Below are 15,000 nucleotides of genomic sequence, written 5' to 3' on the forward strand. Positions count from 1 at the left end.
TGGCAGAAGCAGAGCGTTGCCATCGCTGGCACGAGCAGAACCACGCAGAACCCCCGAGTGTCATCAGACAGGAATCACTCCCTCGCGATCACAAACTTGACTGGCCATGACTCGGGCATTTACACCTGCGTCGTCTCTGATAGAGAACAGAGGAGAGAGGCTTCCGTGCGTCTGACTATGGGTGAGGACCGCTCAGATAAGCATCTTTAAAACCCATTCTCTCACCTCTTATTAGCTTTATTAACAGGATCACTGGCCCCTCCCTTTACAGGAGCGCTGACCATCTTTAAAATCCATTCTCTCACCTCTTATTAGCTTTATTAACAGGATCACTGGCCCCTCCCTTTACAGGAGCGCTGACCATCTTTAAAATCCATTCTCTCACCTCTTATTAGCTTTATTAACAGGATCACTGGCCCCTCCCTTTACAGGAGCGCTGACCATCTTTAAAATCCATTCTCTCACCTCTTATTAGCTTTATTAACAGGATCACTGGCCCCTCCCTTTACAGGAGCGCTGACCATCTTTAAAATCCATTCTCTCACCTCTTATTAGCTTTATTAACATATATCACTGGCCCCTCCCTTTAAAGGAGCGCTGACCATCTTTAAAATCCATTCTCTCACCTCTTATTAGCTTTATTAACAGGATCACTGTTGCCCCTCCCTTTAAAGGAGCGCTGACCATCTTTAAAATCCATTCTCTCACCTCTTATTAGCTTTATTAACAGGATCACTGGCCCCTCCCTTTAAAGGAGCGCTGACCATCTTTAAAATCCATTCTCTCACCTCTTATTAGCTTTATTAACAGGATCACTGACCCCTCCCTTTACAGGAGCGCTGACCATCTTTAAAATCCATTCTCTCACCTCTTATTAGCTTTATTAACAGGATCACTGGCCCCTCCCTTTACAGGAGCGCTGACCATCTTTAAAATCCATTCTCTCACCTCTTATTAGCTTTATTAACAGGATCACCAGTCCCTCCCTTTAAAGATTGTGATTCAGAGCACAGATCTCAAACCCCCCCCAGAGCACTAGAGCGAACATTTCAAAGAACTCTGAAACAGACTTTTTAAGTGTAAAAAGCTCTCAGGAGGTGAACGATGAAAAGAGAATTAGTCAGAACCTGAAAAAATATAGTGGAAGGTGCTATATTAAAAATAAAAAGTATTATTATTATTATTTGTATATGAACGTGTCTCTCTCATGAGTTCCTGTCTGGATGCATTCTTCACAATAACAGCAGATGAGATCCTATCAGTAAATTTCAACACCTCTCTCTCTCTCTCTCTCTCTCTCTCTCTCCTCTCTCTCTCTCTCTCTCTCTCTCTACTCTTCTCTCCCTCTCTCTCTCTCTCTCTCTCTCTCTCTCTCTCTCCTCTCTCTCTCATCCTCTCTACTCTCCTCCGCTCTCATCTCCTCTCCTCTATTCTCTCTCCTCTGCCTCTCTGCCTCTCTCTGCCTCCTCTCTCTCTCTCTACTCTCTCTCTCTCTCTCTGTCTCTCTCTCTCTCTCTCTCTCTCTCCTCTCGTCTCTCTCCTCTCTCTCTCTCTCTCTCTCTCCTCTCTCTCTCTCTCTCTCTCTCTCCTCTCTCTTCTAAAGGGCTGTCTGGACCCATTATAACTCAGGACCCGGGCTCTGTGACTGGCACAGAGGAGGGAGAGGTCACTGTACCCTGCACAGTGACAGGGATTCCTCTAGGAGCAGTGAGATGGTACAGGGACACTGGCAGCGGCAGACAGTATCTCTACTCTACAATCCCTCCATCCAATGAGAGAAACAACCCCCGCGTGTCTTTTCTACATCGATTTTCCCCCACAGATGCATCCATTCGAATTGTGAATCTGACCCCGCGTGACTCAGGAATGTATTACTGTGATAAATACACAGTGTTTGAAGGGACCCTCATTGCTAGCGGCGCAGGGAGCAGGCTGAGTATGGAAGGTGAGTGTGTCTCTCTGATCACTTCTAGTATCTTTGCTGTGGCTCCTGTAGCACACAGACATGTCAGGTGATTCTGGTCCAAATGCATCTACAGCAGGCATTGTGAGCACAGCTCCTAGTGTCTCTACAGTGCTGCTACATCTACAGCAGGCATTGTGAGCACAGCTCCTAGTGTCTCTACAGTGCTGTTAATCATTTACATCTACAGCAGGCATTGTGAGCACGGCTCCTAGTGTCTCTACAGTGCTGTTAATCATTTACATCTACAGCAGGCATTGTGAGCACAGCTCCTAGTGTCTCTACAGTGCTGTTAATCATTTACATCTACAGCAGGCATTGTGAGCACAGCTCCTAGTGTCTCTACAGTGCTGTTAATCATTTACATCTACAGCAGGCATTGTGAGCACAGCTCCTAGTGTCTCTACAGTGCTGTTAATCATTTACATCTACATCTGGCAGGCATTGTGAGCACAGCTCCTAGTGTCTCTACAGTGCTGTTAATCATTTACATCTACATCAGGCATTGTGAGCACAGCTCCTAGTGCCTGTACAGTGCTGTTAATCATTTACATCTACATCAGGCATTGTGAGCACAGCTCCTAGTGTCTGTACAGTGCTGTTAATCATTTACATCTACATCAGGCATTGTGAGCACAGCTCCTAGTGTCTGTACAGTGCTGTTAATCATTTACATCTACAGCAGGCATTGTGAGCACAGCTCCTAGTGTCTCTACAGTGCTGTTAATCATTTACATCTACAGCAGGCATTGTGAGCACAGCTCCTAGTGTCTCTACAGGGTGCTGTTAATCATTTACAGAGGAGATTTTGTCTCCTAATCCTCAGAGTACTAGATAATGTGACATCGCTACTTAATTTGTCTCCCGCAAAGTGCTTTTATGTTGGGATTGCTATTGAGGGTGTTTGAGTGTTTTTAAGATCAGGAGAATGCAGTGAGAAGTTCCTGTTTTGCAGAGGACTCCCTCTCTCTCTCACTCTCTAGCGCTGTCTGGACCCATTATAACTCAGGACCCGGATTCTGTGACTGGCACAGAGGAGGGAGAGGTCACTGTACCCTGCACAGTGACAAGATTACCTCTAGGACGAGTGAGATGGTACAGGGACACTGGCAGCGGCAGACAGTATCTCTACTCTACAATCCCTCCATCCAATGAGAGAAACAACCCCCGCGTGTCTTTTCTACATCGATTTTCCCCCACAGATGCATCCATTCGAATTGTGAATCTGACCCCGCGTGACTCAGGAATGTATTACTGTGATAAATACACAGTGTTTGGTGGGACCCTCATTGCTAGCGGCGCAGGGAGCAGGCTGAGTGTTCAAGGTGAGTGTGTCTCTCTGATCACTTCTAGTATCTTTGCTGTGGCTCCTGTAGCACACAGACATGTCAGGTGATTCTGGTCCAGCTGCATCTACAGCAGGCATTGTGAGCACAGCTCCTAGTGTCTCTACAGTGCTGTTAATCATTTACATCTACAGCAGGCATTGTGAGCACAGCTCCTAGTGTCTCTACAGTGCTGTTAATCATTTACATCTACAGCAGGCATTGTGAGCACAGCTCCTAGTGTCTCTACAGTGCTGTTAATCATTTACATCTACAGCAGGCATTGTGAGCACAGCTCCTAGTGTCTCTACAGTGCTGTTAATCATCTACATCTACAGCAGGCATTGTGAGCACAGCTCCTAGTGTCTCTACAGTGCTGTTAATCATTTACATCTACAGCAGGCATTGTGAGCACAGCTCCTAGTGTCTCTACAGTGCTTAATCATTTACAGAGGAGATTAGAGTCTCAGATCTCCACTATAGACTGAATTAAACAGAAGGGCTTTCTGAATACAACCCCTAACGATAACCCTAACTCTCTTCCCTCTCCTCCACTCTCTCACCTCCCATCTTCCTGTTTCCTCTCCTCTCACTCTCTAGCGCTGTCTGGACCCATTATAACTCAGGACCCGGATTCTGTGACTGGCACAGAGGAGGGAGAGGTCACTGTACCCTGCACTGTGACAGGGGGTCCTCCAGGACCAGTGAGATGGTACAGGGACACTGGCAGCGGCAGACAGTATCTCTACTCTATAGGAACCCCCCCGCCCAACGAGAGAAACGACCCTTGCGTGTCTCAAGTACATCCAAACCACCCCACAGATCTCTCCATTCAAATTGTGAGGCTGACCCTACATGACTCAGGAATGTATTACTGTGAGAAATACAGAGGGGATGATGGGTCCCTCATTGCTAGCGGCGCAGGGAGCAGGCTGAGTGTGCAAGGTGAGTGTGTCTCTCTGATCACTTCTAGTATCCCTCACTCCTAACCCTGCAGAATCACTGATGCGTTACGGACCACGCTGCCTCAGAATAACATTGAGGCCCCGCTGCTTTTCAATTCTGAATGTACTTGATCTACAGATCTGGATGGTTTGCAGGGAGTTTGCAGTGTGTTTGCAGTGTGTTTGCAGGGAGTTTGCAGGGAGTTTGCAGGGAGTTTGCAGTGTGTTTGCAGGGAGTTTGCAGGGAGTTTGCAGGGTGTTTGCAGGGAGTTAGAAGTGAGATATGAGTTAGAAGTGAGATATTATTATTATTATTATTATTATTATTATTATTATTATTATTATTTGTATATAAATGTGTCTCTCTCATGAGTTCCTGTCTGGATGCATTCTTCACAATAACAGCAGATCAGATCCTAGCAGTAAGATTTCAACACGTCGCCCCTCTCTCTCTCTCTCTCTCTCTCTCTCTCTCTCTCTCTCTCTCTCTCTCTCTCTCTCTCTCTCTCTCTAGCGCTGTCTGGACCCATTATAACTCAGGACCCGGATTCTGTGACTGGCACAGAGGAGGGAGAGGTCACTGTACCCTGCACAGTGACAGGGATTCCTCTAGGAGCAGTGAGATGGTACAGGGACACTGGCAGCGGCAGACAGTATCTCTACTCTACAATCCCTCCATCCAATGAGAGAAACGACCCCCGCGTGTCTTTTCTACATCGATTTTCCCTCACAGATCTCTCCATTCGAATTGTGAGGCTGACCCCGCGTGACTCAGGAATGTATTACTGTGATAAATACACAGTGTTTGAAGGGACCCTCATTGCTAGCGGCGCAGGGAGCAGGCTGAGTGTTCAAGGTGAGTGTGTCTCTCTGATCACTTCTAGTATCTTTGCTGTGGCTCCTGTAGCACACAGACATGTCAGGTGATTCTGATCCAAATGCATCTACAGCAGGCATTGTGAGCACAGCTCCTAGTGTCTCTACAGTGCTGTTAATCATCTACATCTACAGCAGGCATTGTGAGCACAGCACCTAGTGTCTCTACAGTGCTGTTAATCATCTACATCTACAGCAGGCATTGTGAGCACAGCTCCTAGTGTCTCTACAGTGCTGTTAATCATTTACATCTACAGCAGGCATTGTGAGCACAGCTCCTAGTGTCTCTACAGTGCTGTTAATCATTTACATCTACAGCAGGCATTGTGAGCACAGCTCCTAGTGTCTCTACAGTGCTGTTAATCATTTACATCTACAGCAGGCATTGTGAGCACAGCTCCTAGTGTCTCTACAGTGCTGTTAATCATTTACATCTACAGCAGGCATTGTGAGCACAGCTCCTAGTGTCTCTACAGTGCTGTTAATCATTTACATCTACAGCAGGCATTGTGAGCACAGCTCCTAGTGTCTCTACAGTGCTTAATCATTTACTGAGGAGATTAGAGTCTTGGATCTCTCTTCTCCCTCTCCTCCTCTCTCTCCTCTCCTCTCTCATCTCCCTGTTCCTTCTCTCTCCAGCGCTGCCTCCACCCATTATAACTCAGGACCCAGACCTTGTGACTGGCACAGAGGAGGATGAGGTCACTTTACTCTGCACCCTGTCCAGATTGGGTCCTGCAGGACCAGTGAGATGGTACACGGACACTGGCAGCAGCAGACAGTATCTCTACTCTGCAGCATACCCTCAGTCCAACGAGAGAAACGACCCCCGCGTGTCCAGAGTATATCCAGACAACCCCACAGATCTCTCCATTCAGATTGTGAATCTGACCCTGAGTGACTCAGGAATGTATTACTGTGAGAAATACAGAGGGGATGATGGGACCCCCATTGCTAATGGCTCAGGGGCCAGGCTGAGTGTGCAAGGTGAGGTCCCATCAGCTCTAACCACTAGAGCCAGCCTCCCTCCCTCCCTCCCAGCCCCTCCCCGTTCAGGAAGGGTCGAGATATGGTGATCTCGGTCGGGAGGGAGGAGGTAGGGTCAGAGAGGAGTCGAATTGGTGATCTCGGTCGGAGAGGTCAGGTGGATCTCGGGAGGGTCAGAGACGAGTCGAGATTGGTGATCTCGGTCGGAGGGAGGGAGGAGGGAGGGAGGATGGAATGTCGAGTCGAATTTGGTGATCTCGGTCGGAGGGATAGAGGAGTGAGGGTCGAGGAAAGGATGAGTTCGAGATTGTGATACTCGTCGGTCGTATGGAGGGAGTTAGGTCACCAGGCATCCCTCCTCCCAGCTCCTAACCACTAGAGCCAGCCTCCCTTCCCTCCCTCCCAGTCTCTCCTCAGCTCTAACCACTAGAGCCACACTCCCTCCCTCCCTCCCAGTCCCTCCTCAGCTCTAACCACTAGAGCCAGCCTCCCTCCCTCCCAGTCCCACTCTAACCACTAGCCACCCTCCCTCCCTCTCCCAGTCTCTCCTCAGCTCTAACCACTAGAGCCACACTGCCTCCCTCCCTCCCAGTCCCTCCTCAGCTCTAACCACTAGAGCCAGCCTCCCTCCCTCCCAGTCCCTTCTCAGCTCTAACCACTAGAGCCAGCCTCCCTCCCTCCCCTCGGTCTCCAGAGGAGTCGAGATTGGTGATCTCGATCCGGAGGAAGGGAGGGAGGGTCCAAGTCTCTGATTCGAGCTGGGTGGTGACGGATCGGTTGGGAGGGAGGAGGGAGGGTCAGAGAGAGAGTCGAGATTGGTATCTCACTCGGAGGGAGGTGGGTATTGGAGAGGGTCAGGAGATCCGAGTCGAGAGCTTGTCGAGGGACCAGCAATCTCCTGGAGGTTCGTGGAGTGAGTTCTCTCAGGTCAGATATAGGAAGGGTCAGATAGAGTCGAGATTGGTGATCTCGGTCGAGGGAGGGGGAGGGAGAGGGTCAGAGAGGAGTCGAGATCCCTTCTTGGTGATCTCGGTCGGGAGGGAGGGATCTCGATCAGACGAGTCGAGATTGGTGATCTCGATCGAGGGGAGGTATGGGCAGGGTCGAGAGTCAGCCTCCCTCCCTCCCCGCTCTCCCTCCACAGAGCCACCGTGGTGCAGGAAGTCGAAGATCTCGATCCACTGAGAGCCAGCCTCCCTCCCCCCTCCCTCCTCCCATAGAGCCGAGATTCCGGTGATCTCGGATCGGAGGAGGGAGGGAGGGTCAGAGAGAGGGAGTCGAGCGTCGGGAGGTGATCTCGTCCGAGGGAGGAACTAGGAGAGGGTCAGAGAGGGGGAGTATGTTAGGGTAGAAGGATTCGAGTTGGTAACCACTAGAGCCATCCTCCCTCCCTCCCTCCCAGTCTCTCCTCAGCTCTAACCACTAGAGCCACCCTGCCTCCCTCCCTCCCAGTCCCTCCTCAGCTCCACTAGAGCCAGCCGCCTCCCTCCCTCCCTCCCAGTCCCTCCTCAGCTCTAACCACTAGAGCCAGCCTCCCTCCCTCCCTCCCAGTCCCTCCTCAGCTCTAACCACTAGAGCCAGCCTCCCTCCCTCCCTCCCATCCCTCCTCAGCTCTAACCACTAGAGCCAGCACTGCCTCCCTCCCTCCCAGTCCCTCCTCAGCTCTAACCACTAGAGCCAGCCTCCCTCCCTCCCTCCCAGTCCCTACTCAGTCGAACCACTAGATAGCCGATCCCTCCCTCCAGGTACCCGCCCCCCTCCCAGTCTCAGCTCTAACCACTAGAGCCACCCTCCCTCCCTCCCTCCCTCCCAGTCCCTCCTCAGCTCTAACCAACTAGAGCCACCTCCCTCCCTCCCTCCCAGTCCCTCCTCAGCTCTAACCAAAAGCAAACCACGAAACTGAACAATATTAGTATTATTAGTATTATTATTTTTCTCAACAGCTGCTCCTGAGGTGACGCCCCCTCCCCGTTGCCACGGATACAAGCAGGCCTGGCTGCCGTGCTTGGGTGGCCCCTCCCCATCTGGGAAGGCGATCCTGGGCGAGTCTCTGTTGGAGTTCTCTGTGAGTTTATACCGCGCCATCGCAGACGCCCAGACCAGCCCGCGCAACCTCTTCTTCTCCCCGCTCAGCGTCGCCATGGCGCTCTCACACCTCCTGCTGGGTGAGTCCCGTCACTGCACCCTGCAGAAGCAGGGGATCAGTGGACTGGGGTGAGGTGTAGGGTTCGATGTTGGGGTTGGGGTTGGGGTTAGTGTCAGGAACAGTGGCGTCTTGAATCCTGGTTCCAGGAGACTCCCGCACGACGGCCTGAGTCTCCGTGCCTGGTGCGCCTTGCAGTGCCATACCCTTCCTGTGCCATGCGGTTATAAAGGGAGCCCAATAATAATGATGATGATGATGAATGGAATCCCGTTCTCCTCTTTGTGTAGGAGCGCGTGGCGATACCCAGTCTGCCCTGGAGCAAGCGCTGTTCCTCCCCGCTGAATTTGAGTGCCTGCACAAGGAGCTGAGCAGCCTCTCCTCCCCCAACCTCCTGACTGCATCCCAGATCTACGTGAGGCAGGGTGAGAGCGTCCGACTGTGTGTGTGTGTATGTGTGTGCGCTTTACCAGACCTCTCTGTGCTTTACAATGCTTCCCTGTGCTTTACCAGACCTATCTGTGCTTTATAATGCTTCCCTCTGCTTTACCAGACCTCTCTGTGCTTTACAATGCTTCCCTGTGCATTACCAGACCTCTCTGTGCTCGACAATGCTTCCCTGTGCTTTACCACACCTCTCTGTGCTTTACAATGCTTCCCTAAGCTTTACCAGACCTCTCTGTGCTTTACAATGCTTTCCTAAGCTTTACCAGACCTCTCTGTGGTTTACAATGCTTCCCTGTGCTTTACCAGACCTCTCTGTGCTCTACAATGCTTCCCTATGCTTTACCAGACCTCTCTGTGCTTTACAATGCTTCCCTATGCTTTACCAGACCTCTCTGTGCTTTACAATGCTTCCCTATGCTTTACCAGACCTCTCTGTGCTTTACAATGCTTCCCTATGCTTTACCAGACCTCTCTGTGCTTTACAATGCTTCCCTATGCTTTACCAGACCTCTCTGTGCTTTACAATGCTTCCCTGTGCTTTACCAGACCTCTCTGTGCTTTACAATGCTTCCCTATGCTTTACCAGACCTCTCTGTGCTTTACAATGCTTCCCTATGCTTTACCAGACCTCTCTGTGCTTTACAATGCTTCCCTATGCTTAGAATGATTTCTCTGTGCTTTATTACACTTTGCTGTGCTTTTACTATGAGCTTGTCTGTCTGTCTGTCTATCTGTCTGATTGTGTCTATCTGAATTGTTTATTATTATTATTATTATTATTATTATTATTATTATTATTATTATTATTAGGTCTTGAACTGCAGGAGTTGTTCAAGAACCAATCAAAAGAGTTCTACGGGGCGTGGCCTCAGCTACTGTCCAATGACAGCGAAGCGAACGTGAGGCTGGTCAACGATTGGGTGGCGAAGCACACGGAAGACAAGATCAAGCACCTGCTGGATGACGTGCCAGCGACCACAGAGCTGCTGCTGCTGAATGCAATCTACTACCAGGGTACTGTCTCAGGAAACAACGACAACCTGTCTGTCTGCAATGCAACTGCAATGCAATCTACTGCAATCTACTGCCATCTACAATCTACTAACATCTACTGCAATCTACTGCAATCTACTGCAATCTACTGCAATCTACCGCCATCTACTGCAATCTACTGCCATCTACTGCCATCTACAATCTACTAACATCTACTCCAATCTACTGCCATCTACTGCAATCTACTGCCATCTACAATCTACTAACATCTACTGCAATCTACTGCCATCTACTACTTCTACTGTAATCTACTGCCATCTCCTACAATCTACTAACATCTACAATCTACTAACTTCTACTACAATCTCCTACCATCTACTGTAATCTACTGCCATCTCCTACAATCTACTAACATCTACAATCTACTAACATCTACTACAATCTACTACCATCTACTGTAATCTACTGCCATCTACAATCTACTAACATCTACTGCAATCTACTGCAATCTACTGCAATCTACTGCCATCTACAATCTACTGCCATCTACTGCCATCTACTGCTACTGCCATCTACTGCAATCTACTGCAATCTACTGCAATCTACTGCAATCTACTGCAATCTACTGCAATCTACTGCAATCTACTGCAATCTACTGCCATCTACTGCAATCTACTGCAATCTACTGCAATCTACTGCAATCTACTGCAATCTACTGCAATCTACTGCAATCTACTGCAATCTACTGCAATCTACTGCCATCTACTGCAATCTACTGCAATCTACTGCAATCTAATCTACTGCAATCTACTGCCATCTACTGCAATCTACTGCCATCTACTGCAATCTACTGCCATCTACAATCTACTAACATCTACTGCAATCTACTGCCATCTACTGCAATCTACTGCCATCTACTGCAATCTACTATCTACTGCCATCTACAATCTACTAACATCTACTGCAATCTACTGCCATCTACTGCAATCTACTGCCATCTACTGCAATCTACTGCCATCTACTGCAATCTACTGCCATCTACTGCAATCTACTGCCATCTACTGCAATCTACTGCAATCTACTGCAATCTACCGCCATCTACTGCAATCTACTGCCATCTACTGCCATCTACTGCAATCTACTGCAATCTACTGCCATCTACAATCTACTAACATCTACTGTAATCTACTGCAATCTACTGCCATCTACTACCATCTACAATCTACTAACATCTACTCCAATCTACTGCCATCTACTGCCATCTACTGCAATCTACTGCAATCTACTGCCATCTACAATCTACTGCCATCTACTGCCATCTACTGCCATCTACTGCCATCTACTGCCATCTACTGCCATCTACTGCCATCTACACATCTACTGCCATCTACTGCAATCTACTGCCATCTACTGCTCTACTGCAATCTACTGCCATCTACAATCTACTAACATCTACTGCAATCTACTGCAATCTACTGCCATCTACTGCCATCTACTGCAATCTACTGCCATCTCCTACAATCTACCATCTACAATCTACTAACATCTACTGCAATCTACTGCCATCTACTGCCATCTACTGCCATCTACTGCCATCTACAATCTACTCTAATCCATCTACTGCAATCTACTGCAATCTACTGCCATCTACTGCCATCTACAATCTACTAACATCTACTCCAATCTACTGCCATCTACTGCAATCTACTAACATCTACTGCCAATCTACTAACATCTACTACCATCTACTGCAATCTACTGCAATCTACTGCCATCTACTGCAATCTACTGCAATCTACTGCAATCTACTGCAATCTACTGCCATCTACTGCAATCTACTGCCATCTACAATCTACTAACATCTACTGCAATCTACTGCCATCTACTGCCATCTACTATCTACTACATCTATCTACTGCCATCTACTGCAATCTACTAACATCTACTGCAATCTACTAACATCTACAATCTACTAACATCTACTGCAATCTACTGCAATCTACTGCCATCTACAATCTACTAACATCTACTGCTACTACAATCTACTGCCATCTACTGCAATCTACTGCCATCTACTGCAATCTACTAACATCTACTGCAATCTACTAACATCTACTGCAATCTACTGCCATCTACTGCAATCTACTGCAATCTACTGCAATCTACTAACATCTACTGCAATCTACTATCTACTGCAATCTACTGCAATCTACTAACATCTACTGCAATCTACTGCAATCTACTAACATCTACTGCAATCTACTGCCATCTACTGCCGTCAATCTACTACAATCTACTAACATCTACTGCAATCTACTGCCATCTACTGCAATCTACTACTGCAATCTACTATCTACTGCCATCTACAATCTACTAACATCTACTGCAATCTACTGCCATCTACTGCAATCTACTGCAATCTACTGCAATCTACTGCCATCTACAATCTACTAACATCTACTCCAATCTACTGCCATCTACTGCCATCTACTGCCATCTACTGCAATCTACTGCAATCTACTGCAATCTACTGCAATCTACTGCCATCTACTGCAATCTACTAACATCTACTGCAATCTACTGCCATCTACTGCAATCTACTGCAATCTACTGCAATCTACTGCAATCTACTGCCATCTACTGCAATCTACTGCAATCTACTAACATCTACTGCAATCTACTAACATCTACAATCTACTAACATCTACTGCAATCTACTGCCATCTACTGCAATCTACTGCCATCTACAATCTACTAACATCTACTGCAATCTACTACCATCTACTGCAATCTACTGCCATCTACTGCAATCTACTGCCATCTACTGCAATCTACTGCAATCTACTGCAATCTACTGCAATCTACTGCAATCTACTAACATCCAATCTACTAACATCTACTGCAATCTACTGCCATCTACTGCAATCTACTGCCATCTACTGCAATCTACTAACATCTACTGCAATCTACTGCAATCTACTGCAATCTACTGCAATCTACTGCCATCTACTGCAATCTACTGCCATCTACTGCAATCTACTGCAATCTACTAACATCTACTGCAATCTACTAACATCTACAATCTACTAACATCTACTCCAATCTACTGCCATCTACTGCAATCTACTGCCATCTACTGCAATCTACTGCCATCTACTGCAATCTACTAACATCTACTGCAATCTACTGCCATCTACTGCAATCTACTAACATCTACTCCAATCTACTAACATCTACTGCAATCTACTAACATCTACTCCAATCTACTAACATCTACAATCTACTAACATCTACTCCAATCTACTGCCATCTACTGCAATCTACTAACATCTACTCCAATCTACTAACATCTACTCCAATCTACTGACATCTACAATCTACTAACATCTACTCCAATCTACTGCCATCTACTGCAATCTACTAACATCTACTCCAATCTACTAACATCTACTGCAATCTACTGCAATCTACTGCAATCTACTGCCATCTACTGCAATCTACTGCCATCTACAATCTACTAACATCTACTGCAATCTACTGCCATCTACTGCCATCTACTAACATCTACTGCAATCTACTGCCATCTCCTACAATCTACTGCCATCTACTCCAATCTACTCCAATCTACTGCCATCTACTGCAATCTACTGCAATCTACTGCAATCTACTGCAATCTACTGCCATCTACTGCAATCTACTGCAATCTACTAACATCTACTGCAATCTACTACCATCTACTGCAATCTACTGCCATCTACTGCAATCTACTAACATCTACTGCAATCTACTGCTAACATCTACTGCAATCTACTGCAATCTACTAACATCTACTGCAATCTACTGCATTACTGATCAGTATTCATTGTTCCTGTTATTGATCAGTATTGTTTGTATTGATATGAAGAAGACAGTGAAGAAGGGGTTCCTGTTATTGATCAGTATTGGTTGTATTGATGTGAAGGAGACAGTGAAGGAAGGGTTTGTGTTATTGATCAGTATTGCTTGTATTGATCTCTCTCAGGGAAGTGGAAGATCAGGTTTGATGTGAAGAAGACAGTGAAGGAGGGGTTCCTGTCATTTGGGAAGCATGTCGTGGTGCCGGTGATGAAGAGCCAGAGCTACAAACTGGCCTCCCTGCATCATCGTGGACTGCAGGCCAAGGTGCGCACTCTCTGACTTTCATTCTCTCTCTCACACACTCTCTCACTCTCTCACCCTCTCACACCTCTCTCCTCTCTCCTCTCTCCCTCTCTCCTCAGGTGGGCAGGTTCATTCTCTCTGGTGGCGTCTCTTTCCTTGTCCTGCTCCCCACAGACCCCTCTCTGGACTCTCTCCTCGCACTCGAGTCCCGGCTGAGCTCCAAGCTCCTGGCTGACGTCGTGCAGCAGCTGAGACAGGCCACCGCCCACTCTACCATGGTCTCGCTGCCCAGACTGCGGCTGGACGTCAAGACTGACCTGGCTTACATACTGGAGAAGCTGGGTAGGACTTTTCAAAACTCACTTCGCGTCGAAGGAAACTGAGTCCCATTCGGAGGCCATCTTGGCTGTTCTCCCTTTACGTTTGTACAGGAGACCCGGCTCTACCTGGAGCCAACATGGCACCAGTTTCCCCACCGCAGCTATTTCTGCATGTCTCTGGCATTGTTCAGCAGAATGTATTAAGAGGATCAGATTCTGTCTGTCTGTCTGGCTTTACAGTAGTCTGTGCGTCCCACTCTGTCCTCTCTGTCCCATTCTCTTCCCCAGTCACTGTGTTAACTCTCTCCCCCTCTCCTCCCTCTCCCCCTCTCCTCTCTCCCCCTCTCTCAGGTCTCTTGGAGCTCTTCAACTCCCCGAATCTGTGTGGGCTGAGCCCCCAGGCGGGGCTGTTTGTGTCGGACGCTCTGCACCGCGCGGTGCTGGATCTGGGGGAGAGCGGGGTGGAGGCAGCGGCGGCGACCTCGATCTCGCTGGCCCGCTCCGTGTTCGTGTTCGACGCCCTGCAGCCCTTCATCCTGGTCCTGTGGGACGATGCGCTGCGGGCCCCGCTGTTCATGGGACGAGTCACCGACCCGTCACAACCCAACTGAGGAGCACAGCGACGCAACACACAACAACACATCACATAACAACACAACACACAGCACAACAACACACAACAACATACAACACAACAACACAACAACACACAACACAACCACACAACACAAAGCCCCCGATTCTTCTGATTCTCGCAGTTGCTCAGTAGTGTTTTGTCCACGCTAGGTTTCCGCAGACAGACCCGAGTGTCCTTCGCTCTCAGCGGCCCTTCTTTAGAGAACCAGCCGGAGCCAAGCGTCTG

At 48.1% G+C, this 15,000-nt stretch overlaps 1 protein-coding gene across 3 annotated transcripts in view; it reads left to right on the plus strand.

Annotated features, from left to right (window-relative positions):
- LOC121307277 (plasma protease C1 inhibitor-like) overlaps positions 1–15,000 on the plus strand; it is a 16,388-nt gene that overhangs the window by 1,279 nt on the left and 109 nt on the right. The window contains exons 3-13 of one of the 3 annotated variants that reach the window (XM_041239454.1): positions 1–181; positions 2,947–3,288; positions 3,889–4,233; positions 4,747–5,088; positions 5,748–6,095; positions 8,039–8,260; positions 8,529–8,663; positions 9,496–9,699; positions 13,700–13,839; positions 13,938–14,160; positions 14,490–15,000. The exon at positions 1–181 is cut by the window's left edge and continues 96 nt beyond it; the exon at positions 14,490–15,000 is cut by the window's right edge and continues 109 nt beyond it. In XM_041239454.1, coding sequence (XP_041095388.1) covers positions 1–181; positions 2,947–3,288; positions 3,889–4,233; positions 4,747–5,088; positions 5,748–6,095; positions 8,039–8,260; positions 8,529–8,663; positions 9,496–9,699; positions 13,700–13,839; positions 13,938–14,160; positions 14,490–14,749 — 2,742 coding nt within the window. In that variant the 3' untranslated portion in view covers positions 14,750–15,000. The remainder of the gene's footprint in view (positions 182–2,946; positions 3,289–3,888; positions 4,234–4,746; positions 5,089–5,747; positions 6,096–8,038; positions 8,261–8,528; positions 8,664–9,495; positions 9,700–13,699; positions 13,840–13,937; positions 14,161–14,489) is intronic. The other 2 variants (XM_041239456.1, XM_041239455.1) reach the window with 2 other exon arrangements.

The sequence above is a fragment of the Polyodon spathula genome, chromosome 54 (genome assembly GCF_017654505.1).
Source record: "Polyodon spathula isolate WHYD16114869_AA chromosome 54, ASM1765450v1, whole genome shotgun sequence".
Lineage (NCBI taxonomy): Eukaryota > Metazoa > Chordata > Actinopteri > Acipenseriformes > Polyodontidae > Polyodon > Polyodon spathula.